Source organism: Esox lucius, chromosome 11 (assembly GCF_011004845.1).
Source record: "Esox lucius isolate fEsoLuc1 chromosome 11, fEsoLuc1.pri, whole genome shotgun sequence".
NCBI lineage: Eukaryota > Metazoa > Chordata > Actinopteri > Esociformes > Esocidae > Esox > Esox lucius.
In genome coordinates, this window is record NC_047579.1 from 44,491,650 (window position 1) to 44,510,949 (window position 19,300).

The following is a 19,300-nucleotide window of genomic DNA, read 5'->3' on the forward strand; positions in this document are numbered from 1 at the left end:
AAACCCTGTCTCGACCTGTTTAGTCTTCGGCTCTTTCAGTGTGATGATCGGTACGGCGTACATTGCATGGGGATTGCTATTAATGATATTAATGATATTATGATGTTGATATCGTTCTTTGGTAGTATCTTTTAAAAGATTGTGTGACTGCACTTACTTACCTAAGAGGAGCAGAACCTAATGGAAAGATCAATATAAATATTATTGTATATGTTTCAAATAAATGGTTGAACTAATATGTGGCATTTCCTGTCTGAACTGCTGAATCTAGATAGAATAACTGAAGATTAACTGTACTACTATATGTCTACTATAAAGTACATAAGGACCTATATTAAAGAATTTGATAGTTCAAAGTATATTTCACACATAACAGATAACATGTTTTTAATTCAGATACTTGTGTTTCCATGACATTTAGAGGAATTCAGAATTGTTTTTATTGGAATGTTTCTATTTTCCCAATTTCTGGAATTAACATGAATAATCCCGTTACGACTATTCCTTACTGAAAATACAGCTCCGCAAAATATTAAGAGACCATTGAACATTTTATTTTCTTTCCAAAAAAGTTGGAAAGGAAAGTTTTGAGTGAGGAACAGAAGTGTTCACTTTGCGGTGGTCTCTTAATTGTAACCCTTCTGTTCCTCACTCAAAACCTTCCTTTTCATCTTTTTTGGAAAGGAAAGTAAAAGGTGCAGTGGTCTCTTAATTTGTTCCGGAGCTGTATATGGGTAATGACAGGGTTATGACAATATTATAATAGGTTGTGATATGTTATGTCAGCTGTTATGGCAGGGTTAAAAAATTGTTATGAAAACTGAATTGATCCTGTCAATTAATAAATGATATGCAGGAAGTATCATTTATTAATTAATGACAATTAATGATATTGCCTGCAAGGTACTGCACAAAAATGAACACTGGTTTGAAAAGAAATAATTATCCTTTATGGATTTTATTGGCAAAACAATCTGTTCTAGGTTGGAGGAGATATTCATCTGCATGGCCTATCCTAATCAAAGCAGCTACTTCCCTCAGGTAATTTGAGTGTCTTCAACTTCCTGGGCTTTAATCATGACAGGAAGAAAACCACTCTAAATGTGTTAACACCACAATACTCTGGAAAAAGCCTATAATGAAAAACCCTTCCTGGTGTTATGCAATGACTGCTTTTAACAGGTTTAAAACTGTGAACAGAATCAGCTGATATCTCTGTAATAGATAAGCTTTAAAGGTATTATAATGGAAAAGTCTCATCCATTGTAGTATTAGTGTATTTGCATTCACATGAAATAATGTAGTACAATAATATTTATACTCACAATATTCACTGTGAACCATATGATTTTATTGTGATTTTCTGTAATGTTACTTTTAATAGTACTGGATAATTCTGGGAAAATATCAACTTTTTTATCTACTAGAATAAAATGAACTGTACCTCAATTCCTTCTGAAAATATCCCCTTTCAACCATTATTAGGTGAGAACCTACATGATGTTGAAAGTTAAGGGGAGAAATAACAAGTTGGAATGATTTCCCTATACATCATAGTACCTATGACAAGGATTGGCTACTTCATGATAATTAATTTAATTACCAAGCACAGAAATGTCATAAAAAAACATCTCCCTGGCTGCTGTGCTCTTGGCACCAAATCAGTCTGAAGTGTAGGATGCTGTAAATCCAATCTAAAGTGTAAAATGCTATCGGCAAGGGGCACAGCCAGGGATCTGATCAGTGTCCTGTGAAAATGAGCCGCAGTTGGTTGCTATGGGAACCTGCCTATGAAATACACCAGGAGGCATTTCAGAATGCTGATTTACCTTGCTTCAAACTTCATAAGCCATGGGCACTTAGGACATTAAAGTTTTTGTTTGCCATCCATATCTGCCCACATTGCCATTCTTAAAATTCATCATGATGCAATGTACTGCTGGTCCCCCCTACAGCATGCAAGCCTCATGCCAGTTCAAATGTACGTCGTAGGTATATGCTCTTCAAACAGCCAACAAAAGTGTCACTATGCAACCCTGACTCATGTATTAAATCGTACCTGATGACGTTACTTCGTACATTTTGTGAGTAACATGCTGAAAAAACTCAAGAGGCGTAATAACCAAGTACCACTTAAGCCAGTGTGATTAAAATGCAGAATTCAATTATCTCACGGGCCATAAAATACGCTTTTGCTCTCAGACGAGACTAATCTGTGCCATTCTTCATGACACCTCTGTGATTTTCAATGTAATGTGATGTGTAAAGGGTAAGAAAGAGGAGGGCAAGTCATTTCCCATTATCACCGTGGTCTCATGTAGCTCAGAGCACCGTGGATGAAAGCGTTTGCTAAATGTGAACTACTCTATTTCTATTAAATATGATGTACACTATAATACATTACAAAATGAGTGAAGTCCCTTATGTTTGTTTTTTCAAACTTTTCTGTGCTGGAACGGTGTACAGTGCCTTGCGAAAGTATTCGGCCCCCTTGAACCTTTCGAGCTTTTGCCACATTTCAGGCCTCAAACATAAAGATATAAAACTGTAATTTTTTTGTGAAGAATCAACAACAACTGGGGCACAGTTATGAAGTGGAACGAAATTCATTGGATATTTCAAACCTTTTTATCAAATAGAAACTGAAAACTTGGGCGTGCAAAATTATTCAGCCCCTTTACTTTCAGTGCAGCAAACTCTCTCCAGAAGTTCAGTGAGGATCTCAGAATGATCCAATGTTGACCTAAATGACTAATGATGACAAATAGAATCCACCTGTGTGTAATCAAGTCTCCGTATAAATGCACCTGCTCTGTGATAGTCACAGAGGTCCGTTTAAAGCGCAGAGAGCATCATGAAGAACAGGGAACACACCAGGCAGGTCCGAGATACTGTTGTCGAGAAGTGTAAAGCCGGATTTGGATACAAAAAGATTTCCCAAGCCTAAAACATCCCAAGGAGCACTGTGCAAGCGATAATATTGAAATGGAAGGAGTATCAGACCACTGCAAATCTACGAAGACCTGGCCGTCCCTCTAAACTTTCAGCTCATACAAGGAGAAGGCTGATCAGAGATACAGCCAAGAGGCCCATGATCACTCTGGATGAACTGCAGAGATCTACAGCTGAGGTGGGAGTCTGTCCATAGGACAACAATCAGTCGTATACTGCACAAATCTGGCCTTTGTGGAAGAGTGGCAAGAAGAAAGCCATTTCTTAAAGATATCCATAAAAAGTGTCGTTTAAAGTTTGCCACAAGCCTGGGAGAAGAAGGTGCTCTGGTCAGATGAAACCAAAATTGAACTTTTTGGCAACAATGCAAAACGTTATGTTTGGCGTAAAAGCAACACAGCTCATCACCCTGATCACACCATCCCCACTGTCAAACATGGTGGTGGCAGCATCATGGTTTGGGCCTGCTTTTCTTTCCGCAGGGACAGGGAAGATGGTTAGAATTGATTGGAAGATGGAAGGAGCCAAATACAGGACCATTCTGGAAGAAAACCTGATGGAGTCTGCAAAAGACCTGAGACTGGGATGGAGATTCTTCTTCCAACAAGACAATGATCCAAAACATAAAGCAAAATCTACAATGGAATGGTTCACAAATAAACATATCCAGGTGTTAGAATGGACATACCCCAAGCGACTTACAGCTGTAATCGCAGCAAAAGGTGGTGCTACAAAGTATTAACTTAAGGGGGCTGAATAATTTTGCACGCCCCATTTTTCAGTTTTTTATTTGTTAAAAAGGTTTGAAATATCCAATACATTTTGTTCCACTTCATGATTGTGTCCCACTTGTTATTGATTCTTCACAAAAAATTACAGTTTTATATCTTTATGTTTGAAGCCTGAAATGTGGCAAAAGTTCGAAAAGTTCAAGAGGGCTGAATACTTTCGCAAGACACTGTACCCAAACCATAGAATGGCATAAGCTTACACTGGACAATAAATCCAGAAATTGGAGTAGACTTGTGATTGGCCACCAATGAACCCCAATGAAGAAGGGAAAGTGTGTCTCGGTATGGCTATACTGTAATAATTGAAGGCTACATACTGTAGCTTTATTGGATCATTTGAATTCATTTTAATTACACTACAGCATTATAATAGATCATTGGGTAATGTAGATCAGGACAGGAAGCTCTGAAACACTCAGGCATGAGGTGGTGTTGAAGTATGTAGACGTCGACGGTGTGAGCCTCATGCACGTTTTCAGTTTTGGCTTTCCACAGCTACAGTGTGTTATTACTGTAATCTCATCTGAGTTTTGGCTTTCCACAGCTACAGTGTGTTATTACTGTAATCTCATCTGAGTTTTGGCTTTCCACAGCTACAGTGTGTTATTACTGTAATCTCATCTGAGTTTTGGCTTTCCACATCTACAGCATGTTATTAATGTAATCTCTTTGAAATTCTGGTTTTTGCCTCCATTTACTCTTTGTATTCTCTAATCAGAATCTCAGGAAATCATCATGTTTCATTCATAATGATTTATTGATTCATAATTAATACGTTTAAAATGTTAAGTGAATATGAATAACAATTGATTGCTTAGTTATTACTTATTATAATAATAACAAAACATTTTGGCAGGGGAGGACTGGCCATCGGCAGATTGAGGACTTTTCCCAGTGGGCTGGGCCAACCCAATTTACATGGCCCGCCCAGCAGCCGCTAATTATGTGCAGCTTTTCCCAGGATAATAGGAATTTTGTGGGCCATTCGGCCTGACTTGAAATTCTCTTTCCCTGTTTATATCTCTCTTGGGAATGTCTACACAAAGGCTACTCACATGGAGTGATGACCCTATATTTCAATATTAAAGAGGGAGCAGGAGTGACAAGATTGGTCAACATCTAAAGCAACATTCTTTTTGTGTTTGCTGCTTTTCTTAAAATAGGAAGAGGAAAGGTGGTGCGGAGAAAGTAAGAAAAACGACAGTGCAGCACCATAATGGAGATGTTTCAACAGCCAATTAAAAGTCCTGCTGACAGTGCTTCTCCATCACACAGGCGGACTCAGCCCAAAGGTGATTTACCTGTCATACTGAAATCATGTAGTCCTACGACAGTGGCGGGAAAACAGCACACATGATATCGCACTTAAATCACTAGCTTCCCAATAACTTTATTGGTGTTTGTTATTACGTTTTTTTTTTAATCTAGCGATATTCTCTCCTGTTAGAAAATGTTGAATATGTGCTAGCTAGCTAACCAAAGTATTGTGTAAATTAAGTACTGATAATTGGAATTTTCTGTAAATGAAATAAATTATTAATATTCTTAAATATATATATTTCTTCTGTTAAAATATGTTAAAACTAGATTATAGTATATTGAACATAATAGATCAATTAAACTTCAGGGATTTCAGTCTGTCCAGTGAGGAAGCACAAGCGACTGTGAATCAATGTCACCTGGTTTGGTGCAAATGAAAGTGACAACAGGTGCACTGGAGAGGAAACAGCAAGACAACCCTGAAAAAGGGAATGGTTTTGCAGGTGGTGGCCACAGACAATTGCTCTCTCCTTATTCTTCATGACTGATTCTTCTCTTTTCCCTGTCACTACTGGTTGCATGAGGTGGTACCTGCAGCCCATTCAGGTTGCACAGGTAGTCCAACTCCTCCAGGATGGAACATCCATATGTGCCGCCACAAGAAGGCTTGCTGTGTCTCCCAGTACAGTCTCAAGAGCATGGAAGAGTTACCAGGAGACATGGAAAGGGCTGTAAAAGGTCACCAACCCAGCAGCAAGACCGATATCTGCTCCTTCATGCAAGGAGAAACAGGAGCACTGCCAGAGCCCTACCAAATGACCTCCAGCGGGCGACTAGTGTGCATTTTTCTGACCAAACTGAATTAAATAACAATACTTTGACAATAACCTTGTTTCACTTCACAAACACATTTTTATTATAATAATCCCCCCCGGGCCAATGTTCAACCCCGGACCCCACCTGCATTTTGGTTTCCATGGGAATATTCAAAACAATCCTGACTTTCTACCAGTTGCTTAGAATTACCAGATGGACTATCCATTCGCACCACAAAATGTCCTTGTGTGAACCAAGGAAATACTGGTTGGAACCACTCAAATCTGAAGCAACTCTTGAGCACAGAGTATGGCCAAATATGTATTGTTAACAATATATGAAGGTAAGACTAAGCATCCTCAATAGCTTAAGTTTAATTCCTGTTGAAATGAAGAATGGCCCACTTAGAAGCGCCAACTGTGCTTTTGTCATTATTACAAATGAGTTATGCAACGGTACACTGGTCCCACTGGTTCGGATTGTAGGTCACGGCAATTGTGTAGTTTTGGTATGAATTGATTATTTCGACAGGAGCCACATACCACTTTAGAAAACCCATCATTCATCGTTACCTGTCATGTATTATACAGTCTAGCATGAGTGTGTAGTCTGGTCGCAATAACAACGATTTACCTAGGAAAAGGTTATTTTTGTTTCTCAGAGACTGATATGGTTCACCACATGTATGACATACTGTATATCAACAGATTTCGATCAGGTTTTATTTGGTTTTTCATTGCCATCTTCGCTTAGCTAGCTACTGTTGCACTGAAGGCATTTTTCTCATGAACACCTATATAAGCCTCTCCCAAGCAAAGCATTTGACTGGGTTTACGTGTTTTAAGGCGTTAGCCCAAGCAATGATTTTGATTGTGTTAACATGTTTTGAGACGTTACTGACAAAAACCATTTAACATATCATTGCCACAAAAATCCTATAGGTACTTCCCAGGCTTAGCAACATTCTAGGGTAGCAGTAGGCTTACTACCCTAACAACAGTGGGTACTTCAGGCGAATTGGTGTCCTTGTGTATTTTTGCATGGGGTGTTGTTATGAAATTGGTCTTACATTGAATACGCAGTGGCATTAAAGAAAATCTTCAATTTAACATCCTGAAACCTGCAGGTACCATGTGGGGCGCCTTTAGGGAGGTTTCCTATTGATATGTCATTGCAAATCATCCATTGGTTGTTGCGGTCTCTACGATTGCCACATTTTGGGACATTGCTGTGAAGTAATGCAGCTCCGGAAAACATTAAGAGACCACTGCACATTTTCCTTTCCAAAAAAGTGAAAAAGGAAGTTTTAAGTGGGGAACAGAAGGGTTAAAATTAAGAGACCACTGCAAATTGAACACTTCTGTTCCTCACTCAAAACTTTCCTTTTCAACTTTTTTGGAAAAGAATGAAAAAGGTTCAGTGGTCCGGGGCTGTATTTGTCAGCCCTCAGGAGCCCCCTGATGGCCTGGGGCCCCCAGCACCAGGCAACGATGTCAACACGGCCCACACCCTTGAAAAACATACACCCATAGTGGACACGCCCCTTAAGCGACCATCTGGAGCAAGGCGGCGCATGCAGGTGAATTCCCGCCGGAACAGTGGACGTGCACCGTTACCCGTTCACAAGCTACGCGTCTGGTTTAAGCACATTGTAACACACCTGTTCGCATGTGCATTTTGAACCGTAACGAACGGGTCCACAACATACCATGTACCTTTGCATCCCTATTACAAATTATAGTTCTGTGTCTTTTTATTGCATAATTAGACTTGTGGGTTACAGAATAATTCTGTTGTCAAAATCTATGTGGACATACCACGAAAAATGATAGGATGTTTGGAGACTATATATTCAAATGAAAATAGTACCAAGACAACATATCAAATATTGAAACTGAGAAATCGTTTCTTGGAAAATACATGCTCACTTTGAATTTGATGCCAGCAACACGTTTCAAAAAAGCTGGGACAGAGGCACCAACAGACTGGAAACATGTAATGCTAAATAAACTAAACCTGGTGGAATTTCACACAACTAATTACGTCAATAGGCAGCAGGTCAGTAACATGATTGGGTATTAAAAGATCATTGCAGAGAGAGTTGGCCTGTCAGAAGTGAGGATGGGGAGGGGTTCACCAATCTGTGAAAGACTGCATGGGTAAATAGTAACACAATTCAAGAATAACATCTCATCATCTATGGTACACAATATCATTAAAAGATTCAGAGAATCTGGAGTAATCTCTGTACGCAAGGGACAAAGGCAAAAACCAATATTTGATGGCTGTGATCTTCGGCCCTCTGGCTGCACTGCATTAAGAACAGACCCAATTCTGTTGTGGCCATTACTACATGGGCTCAGGAACACTTCCAAAAACCATTGTCTGTGAACACAGTATGTCACAGCATCCACAAATGCAAGTGAAAACTCAACCATGCAAAGAACAAACCATATAAATAAGACCCAGAACCACCGCCGCACTCTCTGGGTCCAAGGTAATTTTAGATGGATTGAGGTGAAGTGGAAAACTGTTCTTTGGTCTGCCAAATCAAAATGATTTTTGGGAATCATGGATGCCGTGTCCTCCAGACCAAAGAGGAGTGGGACCATCCAGCATGTTATCAGCACACAGTCCGAAAGCCAGCGTCCGTCATGGTGCACATGGCATGGGTGCACATGGCATGGGTGCACATTTGTGAAGGCACCATGAATGCTGAACTATATAAACAGGTTTTGGAGTAACATATGCTGCCATCAAGTCAACATCTTTTTCAGCAAGACATTTAAACAGCTTGGCTCTGAAGTAAAGGAGTCCGGACACTAAACTGGGCTGCCTGCAGTCCAGACCTATCATCCATTAAAAATATTTGGCGCATTTTGAAACTAAAAATACAACAAAGGAGACCCTGAATTGTTGAGCAACTGAAATCCTATACCAAGCACGAATGGGAAAACATTTCACTTTCTAAACTACAGCAATTGTTCTCCTCAGTTCCCCAAACGCTTATAGAGAATTGTAAGAAGAAGAGGTAATGCAACACACTGGTAAACATAGGGGTGTACTCACTTTTGTTGCCAGCGGTTTAGACATTAATGGCTGTGTGTTGTGTTATTTTGAGGGGACAGAAAAATTTACACTGTTGAACAAGTTGTACACTCACTGCTTTACATTGTAGCAAAGTGTCATTTCTTTAGTGTTGTCACATGAAAAGATATAATCCAATATTTGCAAAAATGTGAGGGGTGTACTCACTTCTGTGAGATACTGTTCCTTTATTCTGCAGTCCTCTCCTGCAGAGAAGTGTGAACATTAAACTGAATGTGGAGGAGGAGCTTTCATGAGAGGGAAAAGGGAGGGGTTGAACTGGTAGAAAGATAGAAGGGGTGTGTGTGTGTGTGTGGGGGGGGGGTGAGAGTGAGAGACAGGGAGAGTGAGATCCAGGCAGAATATCGATGTGCAATGAGGAGCAAGGGAGCTCAGCAAGAGTGCGGATATATTAGCATGAGCAGCATTCTTTTCCTGTTGGGAGTAGCAGAAAACAAACGGGATATTTGAACAACGGATATCATTTGCCAGTAAATCTGGTAAGTGGGGGAGAAAATCAAAGTACATCTTCTAATTTGCATGATGTGTCAACATTTATGTGTATACAAAAGCACAGTCTGGTGTTCAGAAAGGAATTATTCCGTGGGTTTCCTTTCCGTTGTGAAGACTTGCATCACATCCTGACCATAGGAATGTGGGACGCTACATTGAAAAAAAATTACTGATGCGATGAAAATGTGCTTCAGAAGTTTAGTTTCTGTGACTTTAATTGATCTCATTTGATCATAAAAATGTTTCTCCACTATTCTTTATAATGAGAACATGGCCATGCCCAAAATATGTTATATATGGAATTTCTGTTATTTATGATCAACCTTTAAATCAGAAAATCCCAGAAATGTCTTAAAAACTGAGAATCTTACATTGTAGGTATATTCTTCCTGGGCTATATCAGTTGCTGAATGAAATCATGATGAAAAGGAATTGTTTTACATCCCATAATTTACTCATCATATTTTCCATCACCGTTGTAATTCCACATCATTTCGCATCATTATGATTTTAAGAGGCAAACTTTGCAACCTCTCTGAAAATCTGTTCACACAAGCTGAAGGCTTAGGTCCATAGCTGTGTTTTAGCTCGGTTTCCTGCTTGCAGTCAGTCACTGAACATATCCTATCCCCCCGTGAGACAGCTCCTGCTCATCAACGGACATCCCACTGAAAACTCTAATTACATGTCAAGATTGTTTCCCCTGGGACCTCAGCGTGTTGAGAGACAGATGGTTCTGGACTGTGTTTGTGTATACAGTGTCAACCAGAATTATTGGAAATCTAGTTAAATATGAAAAGAAAAATTTCTTTGGATTTTAGTTGTCTATCAGCTTGATCTTACACTCAAAACGTTATATGACTTGCATATAATATTTTATATGCAAGTCATATCATTTTTATAGGCACTTTAATTGAGTGAAAGTTGTTATAAGAGAAAAACACTGCATTTAGTGCTTTGGGCACCCTCTCTTTGCCAAGACATCACAGATCCACCAGCATATACAACCCTGGAGATTAGGTAATTTTCTGCATGACCATGGCTCTTTTTAGGCCATATCTACCTCTGGTATTTGTTGCAAAAAAGCAACATTTTAGTCATCAATCCACACATTTTTTTTTCAATGAGATTAAGCAAACTCCAACATTTTTATAGACCATCCTTCAAATTGTGCATGAGGAAAAAATACACATGCATCCTCTTCCAAGCAAGTTCTTCCCAAGCTCAGGATGTTTTAATTAATGATTGTCCTAGTAGTTGATTTGGGTATTTTCAGAAGTGTGTTTTTATTGCACTTGCCTGATTTGTGAAGGTAAACAAACTTCTGTCTCATTTAATGTTTTCTCTGGCATTTCCCATGTTGATGGATGACTAGGGGCCTAATATTTAAATACCAGTGAAACAGGATGTCATGGATGACCACTCCAAAGACGATGAACTATAAAAAGTAAAATCTTAACCAGAATACACATTCATTTGATTTTGTTCATAAGATTTTCCAGGTGTGCCAATAAAGTGGCAGGCATGGGCTTGAATGAAGTAATTATTTCTTAATTAGGATTTTTCTCTTTTAAAAATGTTCAATCAACTTATGGTTGGTTTCGAAAAGATCCAGCTGAGAAACAACAATTCATTTTTGTCATGTTTTTGTTCATATTTACCATGTGTGCCAATAATTCTGGAGAGCACAGTATTGTCAGACTGTAGTCCTTAGGGCCTGAGCGGATTAACCAGCCTGATTAAACGAAAGCATTTCAATGGCCAAAGGAGGCTCAGGTAAGTACACTGAAATATGTATGTTGGATTATTTTTCTTCGCCCAGTGATTTATTAGACACAGACCGATCATTAGAAACAAACTACAAAGATTGCATGGGGCTTTAGGGGCCTTTATTCAAATAACACCATTACTTATCTATTTTCTTAAACAATTAATTTGAAGTGGCTGTAGATTATTGTTGGAGTTTGTGGTTGTGTATTTCACATGACCACTCTTTTGGTAATCTGTCATTAGCCAGAGATTTATGTTGACAGTTTCCCTGTCTGTGTTCATCCTTATTTAATTAAGGTCACCTACTGGCAATACATGATGAATAGTGGTGAAGTCAACCCACTGATTACACACGTGATCTCGTTTTAGGAAAACTGATGCTTTTATTATTGGTTATATTGAATTGTATGCTCCAAAATATAAATGTAAAATCAATTCCTTTTCTCTATTGAATTATTGTTTGTGACGTGCTTGGATGATTTTGATCCATTAGGTTTTCTTTCTTTTTCCGGGCTGAGTCAGTGTTTGCTTCTGTTTTTGTGGTCTCACATTTATTTCAATTAGATTTAGTGTGGAGTCTATATCAGATGTAATAGTTATTTTCTATTTCTATGAGCCAGAGCAAGTTTAGTGAATCAGACATTTTAGGAGAGCAGGGAATCTACAAAGGGGTTTCCATTGTTTGGTGTGGATTGTTGATGGTCCCCAATTCTTTAATGATTTTAGTTTTATTGTATATAATACTAGTTGGGGGTATTACTGGAATTTGACACATTAGAAGCCACACATTTGGACAGTGTACATACATTAATTTGAGCTGCAAGTTATTTTCTGTTATGTTTTTAGACTCCACAAATGGTGGTCCTCAAGAGCATTACAAGCTGTAGCTTTAGTGGTAAGCTACAGCTCCGTGACCTGTGAGGATTAAGTCATAAAGAAAAGGGTTAATTTTACTTGAAATACCTGACTAAGCCAACAAGATGAAAACATCTGTTGTTCTGTTCCAGAGCAAGACTATTAACCATAATTCTTTGCATACTAACCTTGTAAAGTAATGGTTAAAAGGTGGGGAAGACATGATATACACAAAGCACAACCCCTTATGTACTATCATAGCCGTGGGGACATGTTCTAATCAGGGGGAGCTGACAATGTTTGTGGGTGTGGTGGAATTGAACAGATACTGAATGGATGGATGACGCGTGCCTGTCGGGCATAATGACGAGTGTCAAACTCACTAACGGACTAACAATTCATGTCTATTGACCGGCGTGATGGTTGCCAACAGAAAGGTGGACTACACAAGTAACAGAAAGGCAGACTGTAGACATGAACTAAAACTAAATTGTGGAATCTCATCAGGGGTGCAATAGCATTCCCAGTTCCCCTACTTCCTGTGGCTATGTGCAGTATTTTATAAAATAGAAAGGTTTCTGGCTTCTGGCACATTCCCCACAGAAAAATAATTTTATTGGTACACCTTTCTTTTTATCTCTTGTTCTTTCATCAGGCAGAAGTATATGTTTGTATAGCTCTGCTTCCTAAACTATTGTTTTTATAAATATGTTTTCTAAAAAGAGCCCAAAAGGGTTTTTGGCTGAGCTTGGAGGAAACTTTCAAGGAAACTTTTCATCTCTTTTTTTACATGTTGGTTAATTTGACCTCAATATTGATGGTTTGAATCTATCCCTGAGAAGGAGAGAATGAAAATAAGCATTTTGGGCCAGAGTCAAATAAAAAAGATTTGTTTATTGGTTTATACTGTACCTGGTACCAATTTGTTTTCCCATACAAGGGTAGCTGAAGGAAATATGTTGAATGTTATATTTTATTGAGTGTGTGTATGTGCATAAGAGCTGTTATATTTATGCTATTTACAAGCCTTAATGTAAGTAAATATAATGATAAAGATTCAATAAAACATAAAATAGACAGTAAAAAATCTGTCCAACCAATTGATTGTAATCTTTTTTTATCAGTATAATATCACAGAGATCATAACGACAATAACTATCTGACAATAAGTAGCTTTTGGACATTAGTGGACTTATATAACCATGCAATTGTTGTAAAATCTAAGACACCATCAATCTTTTACTCCTTTCGGGATACTGAAATATAATATTGAACCAATCCATTTTATTTGAGCCACGCTACTATTCCCTCCAAGTGGTTTGACCCTTTTGAATGATGTGTTGGCCGTTTGCCTTTTACACTAGCAAGGTTTGTGTATTTGACAATATGTCATAGGAGAACTGCAAAAAGATGAACTATATTGAGTGAGATGGTGAATTGAGCAAGCAGCTTCTGCTGCCTTTTGAAGGATCCGCCGTACTCTGTTCATTATGTAAGTGCTAATTTGCCAACACTCATCATTGGTCCAACATGACCAAATCACATGGGAAAAAGGCAGTGAAAATTGTCGTTTGACGTCAGCACGGTTCTCAACAAAGCTAAAATTAGACTGTGACTATAGTGCCACGGGGTTAAAAAGTGCAGCATGTGTTTTCCTACTAACATTTTTAGTTCATATATAAGATAATAGAATGAAGACTGCAGAACTGTACATTTTTAGGCATTAAATTGGGGCATTCTAAAACACAGTGGTGAATGAGGGATGTTCTGTTTAGAATTTTGAATAATAGGAGTCAATTCGTGTGTCATGTAATTTCCAAGTCATTTCCATCAAACATTTGTGATTGAAACATGATTGAGAAACAACTGATTTCATTATCAAGTGCAATAATTCATATCTTCAGATTTTGAGGTGAGCATTCCCAAAGATTGTGGGCATTCACTTTATTTATTTAGACCTGTGTATGGGAGATCTCATCCTGTTCAATTTTTAATAGACCTTACTGCTGGTATGGCTTATTACCCAGTGGGAGTGTGTGTGTTCATGCCATAGGAATGCAAAACACTAGCCAGTTCACTTTGGATGGGAAGGCAACAGAAGTGACAACACTGGAGTGTACTGGACCTTTAGGTGGTCGGAACATGCACTCGCTTTTGACATGAATGTCTTTTGTTGGCTCGTTTGTAACTCAGTTGATTGTTAACATGGAAGAAAACCTGTTTCCCATTTTCCCATTCAATCAACCTTTAGCTCAAGACCTTGGTAGTGGACCTAAGGGTTTTCTCACACACTGTCCCCTCCATGCTGTGCCGTGTTGTGTTGGTTGGTAGTTACACTTTCCATATCTACTAAGGAATAGATAAAGTATTTAACTGGCTTTGGGTAGTGATGGAGAGTGTGTCTCTGCTTTGGTCTCTATTCTTTCATCAGTCTGAGTGAAATGAGACTCAAACCACTGTGCATAACTGATTTGAATGACTGTGGCAGCCTAATGTTGCCTATTCCGAAAACCGTTTGATTACAGAATAATTTTATCTCTCAACTTTGGTGGAACCACTACTTATTTCTGCAACACCTTGTGAGGAGAACACTGCCGAGTTGCCTCCTGGTCAAACCTATCGGGAGCATACTCAAACTTTAAATCTCCAATGATTTGACTTTCCACGCTGTTCTCATGTTTCTTAACACTTCAGTGAACTGTTTGTAAAATGTTTTGGAAGCAGTAAATCATCCGTCCTGTGGCCCCTCAAATTAATGTAGCCCCAATTGCAGTGAGTGTTAATCAGTATTAAATGGTGTCTTCCTCTTATTCTTCTCTAGAACTTCTAAAGTGTTCCCAAAATGTCTGACCTGGAGGACTTTGGCAAAACTGCGGGGCCCTGGAACACGTCCGACAGCTACCAGCTGAATGCCACCAGTGTGATCGTGCCGGTGGTGTTCTCACTCATCTTCCTGCTCGGCACCGTCGGGAATAGCCTGGTGTTGGCCGTGCTCCTCCGCAGCGGCCAGGTGGGATACAACACCACCAACCTCTTCATCCTGAACCTCAGCGTGGCGGACTTCTTCTTCATCATTTTCTGTGTGCCTTTCCAAGCCACCATCTACTCCCTGGAGGGCTGGGTGTTCGGCTCCTTCATGTGCAAAGTGGTCCACTTCTTTATTAACCTCACCATGTACGCCAGCAGCTTCACGCTCGCCGCCGTCTCTGTCGACAGGTGTGTCCGCTGTTGCTCCATGTTCGCTAATGTCATTTCACGTTCACATGTAAAAAGATACTGTACTAAAACCCTGTGTTTAGTCATTCACTGGAAAAGAAGCTGTCCCCTCTAATTTCGGTTCAACAACGTTAACTTAATGACACATTTGAGGAACCCAAAAGGAATAGAATCACTTCCTAAATATTTGTTCATTTTTATTCAGCTGGATTCTAACTGAAAGCAAAGAGACACGATGTGTGCAGCAGCTCTAAAGGTTGAAGCCAATTATGGTTCCATTGCCAAGCCAATGTTGCTCTTCCTCTCACCTCATTAAAGTCTAGCACACTTCCTCTCTAAACAAGCACCCAGTCTCCTTGTCCTATACTCTCATCATCTATTGTTCAGTAATACAAAGCAACTTTGAAATTCTTTCTGAAGTGGTATGTGTTAAGAAAGCTGATCAGCAGTGTCTTTGTTGACAAGACGGTTTGTCATATTCATTGAAAACTAATGCTAAAGCTGTCATAGAACAACCATTTTGTCTGCATTGATAAGAGATGGAGTGGCTGATCTTCAAATGAAAGTGAGGCTGAATCTGTGATGGACTGAAAGAGGTGTATTTCTATTCCTGCATAAAACTAATGTATTCTTCTTTCCTGATGTGACAGGTTTTGCAAGGTAATCCCCATCAATATAACTAGTCTTAGTGGGCTATTGTTTATCTTCTGAAGGGGATCTATACATTTATTATTTCCTCAGTGTAAAAAATGAAACCATAAGGCCGGAAAGAACACACACTTGTTTTACTATACTTGTGAGGACAACTTGTATTTCCATTCAAAATCCTACTTTCTCTAACCCTAAAACTAAACCTATCCTGTATCCTAATCTTAACCTCAAAACCATTAACCTAAGTGAAAACCTTTCATTAACCCTTACCAAGTCTAAAACGTATTTTTTTCTGTAAGAGAAAACCAGCCAAGTGTCCTCGCTTCACCAGATATTCCACTGGTTGCTATTTTTGCGAGGAATTCTGGTCCTCACAAGGTTAGTAATGTGGTTAGTAAACAAACATATGCACGTACACAAAAACACATACACACAGATTTAATTTCATATGACATCCATTCACAGCATCAATGTGCCACTCTTAATCCTCAGAAACAGAGCTTCTAGTGTTTCAATGTCTTTATACAATTGCTTGAATGAAGTGTAATGACTGCATTACTCTTGCAATTATTCATATAAAACAAACAAGCATGCATTAATAACAGTCTTTCGTTTTGGAATATGTATCAAGTATTGATGTCTGTTTGGTCTAGGTATCTGGCTATTCGCTACCCACTCCGCTCCAGAGAGCTAAGAACACCCTGTAATGCTGTGGTTGCTATGGTAATCATCTGGGGCCTATCACTCATCTTCGCCGGACCCTACTTGAGCTACTACGACCTCATAGATTTCGCCAACAGCAGCGTGTGTGTTCCAGGCTGGGAGGAGCACAACCGAAAGGTTCTGGACACCTGCACCTTTGTGTTCGGCTACGTGATCCCTGTGCTGATCGTGAGCCTTTCGTACACCAGGACCATCAAGTACCTGTGGACTGCTGTGGACCCTCTGGACGGGATGTCGGAGTCCAAGAGAGCCAAGCGCAAAGTCACGAAGATGATCATCATCGTCACGGTGCTCTTCTGTATCTGCTGGCTGCCTTACCACGTGGTGATCCTATGCTACCTGTACGGTGACTTCCCCTTCAATCAGACCACGTACGCGTTCCGGATCCTCTCTCACTGCATGGCCTACGCCAACTCCTGCCTCAACCCTATTGTGTACGCGCTGGTGTCCAAGCACTTCCGCAAAGGCTTCAAGAAGGTGTTCAGTTGCATCCTCAGTAAGAACGGCAGGAACAAAGTGCACGTGGTCCACGTGGCTAACACTGCGCCCGGGTTTGAGGCCGGCTCCACGGAAGTGTCACACATGAATGAGGACAATTTACGACAAAATGACTGCGAGATGAGCAGCCGGCCCATAGCCGAGCCCAGGGAAGCAACCGTGACACAAAGCCATGTCCAGAAACAGGCCTGAGGGTGAACATCTGAGGTGAAGGGTCTGTGAAGATTATTGCCTTATCACAAAGACTTAGGATTTCAAACTCACAGGGAAGGGCAATGACGATGACAATGTCTATGTTTTTGAAAGGGTGACAAATGGGAGTTTGATACGGGAGTGAATGTCTTTTAATCGTTTTTCTTTGCATGTTTCTATCTGATGTGTGCTGCACTAAATCACTTGTTGTGTTGTTGTGTTAAAAAATAAAATGCCAAATATGTTATCCTTTTTTGGCCACTCCTCACTTGTATAGATGTAGGATCTTAATTTGATCAGCTTGTTGCTGGAGCACTTTCTTACAGTTTAAAACTTGTAATGTATTTGAAAAGTTAAAAAGGCTTCTGAAGTGAATTTTTCCGCTTTCTAATGTCAGACTAGAGTTTTCCTCGCAAAACAATTCTCTGTAATCCATTCTCTGTTATCCACATAATAAGTCACAAGTCCTGTTCCTTTAGGCTTGTTTCCTGCTGCGGCAAATGGGCTCAAATAAAGATCAAATTCAGATCCCACACACATATTATTAGTCTCATAATTTCTCATTTCCCATTTTCCTCTTTCTCCTCAGTCCTTGAATGCTGTTAACTATCCTCCTTGTCCTCTGTTTGCACCCTCGTCGAACAGCTAAAGGACAGAACACTTTTGTATTTATAATGCTCTTTAATAATGCCCGCAATTTTGTCAAAGTGCAATGTTCTTTCTTCCAAATTTCTGCCTTGAAGACACTAAAATCCGCTTCTATGAATCTCTGTCTATTCTATGTTTCTACTTTTTGTCTTTTTCTTGTGGATTGTGTGTATTGGGTTTGATTACTGTATGTATTTGTGTTCCAAGTGTTGGCTAAACACTTCAGGAGTGGATATAAAAAAATATAATAAAATGTTTTATCCTGTGGTTCATGTATGTATTACAAAGGTGCTACACATGGGATTTGTTCCCAGTGTGGAAGTTCATTGCGAGAGCAGTATGCTTCTATAAAATAGACTCCCTTTCCACCAGAATATTTACCTTTGCTTTTGTCCGCTAGCTGTCCAACAATATATACAGCGATTGTGATGATAACATTGGTTTCGACACTGTTTAATGCAAGTTTTTCTCATGTAGAGACACATTTTATGAACTATGTAGATTTTAGAAAATAATGATTTCTACATTGGCTGCTTGGCCCAGCCACAAAATAAACCTATTGTGTAAGGTAGAAAGGAGAAAAAAATCAATAAGCGAATATCACAGCCAAACACAACAGTTGTGGTTAAGTCATAATATGAATCATCATCAATATACAAAGAATGCATGTATAGAGTCAGGTGATTCATGTTGACATCTCCTGGGACCTTGGAATCCATGTTAGCATATGGTCTGCAGCATTATCAAGAAGTTTGCAGTCCTTGGAACAGTGGTGAATCACCCAGGACATTACCAAAATTAAATACTTGATGAAAGTTGGTTTGAAGCACCTCAGGTAGATCTACAAGCTAACCTGAAGAATGGATTTAGCCCAGACCATCTGCCACACACTTAGCCAAGTACAAAGTATAGGAAGACTGCACTGCTGAAAGACAGACACATGAAAATCTGAATAAACTTTGCACAAATCTTGCTGCCTCTGGTACTGGGATGGTTGAACAAAGGCATTGTGAAATCAAAGTGTTCTGACTAGTGTCCAGAAACTAGATCTCCTTCAAATAGTGTGGGTCTTTCAGCAGGACAACAACACCACACACATCAAAAAGCATCAAAATTATATTTCAATCTCTAAATTATGGAGAAAAACTATCATGCACAAAAAAAAAATGTAACTGTCATGCACAATAAATGGGCAATTGCCAACCATTCTGAAATGTAAAAAAAAACTACATATTTAAATTATTATTCTTTGCCATCAATCTACACACACTAGCCCATAATGACAAAAGAAAACATGTGTGCCAATTCATTGAAAAAAGCTGTGATCA

At 39.3% G+C, this 19,300-nt stretch overlaps 1 protein-coding gene across 1 annotated transcript; it reads left to right on the forward strand.

The window, feature by feature from the left end:
• The first annotated feature begins 9,252 nt into the window (after positions 1-9,252).
• galr2b (galanin receptor 2b) lies at positions 9,253-18,200 on the forward strand. The gene is made up of 3 exons (XM_010874606.5): positions 9,253-9,406; positions 14,866-15,260; positions 16,565-18,200. Exons 2-3 carry the CDS (start codon positions 14,887-14,889, stop codon positions 17,322-17,324), a joined length of 1,134 nt encoding a protein of 377 aa, XP_010872908.1. The 5' UTR covers positions 9,253-9,406; positions 14,866-14,886; the 3' UTR covers positions 17,325-18,200.
• The last annotated feature ends 1,100 nt before the right edge of the window (positions 18,201-19,300 follow it).

What these genes read in the sequence shown, in the direction of transcription:
- galr2b (XM_010874606.5), top strand. Translation starts at nt 14,887, where the DNA reads ATGTCTGACCTGGAGGACTTTGGCAAAACTGCGGGGCCCTGGAACACG. An exon ending in GCCGCCGTCTCTGTCGACAG is followed by an intron (nt 15,261 to 16,564) that starts GTGTGTCCGCTG and finishes TGTTTGGTCTAG; the next exon opens with GTATCTGGCTATTCGCTACC.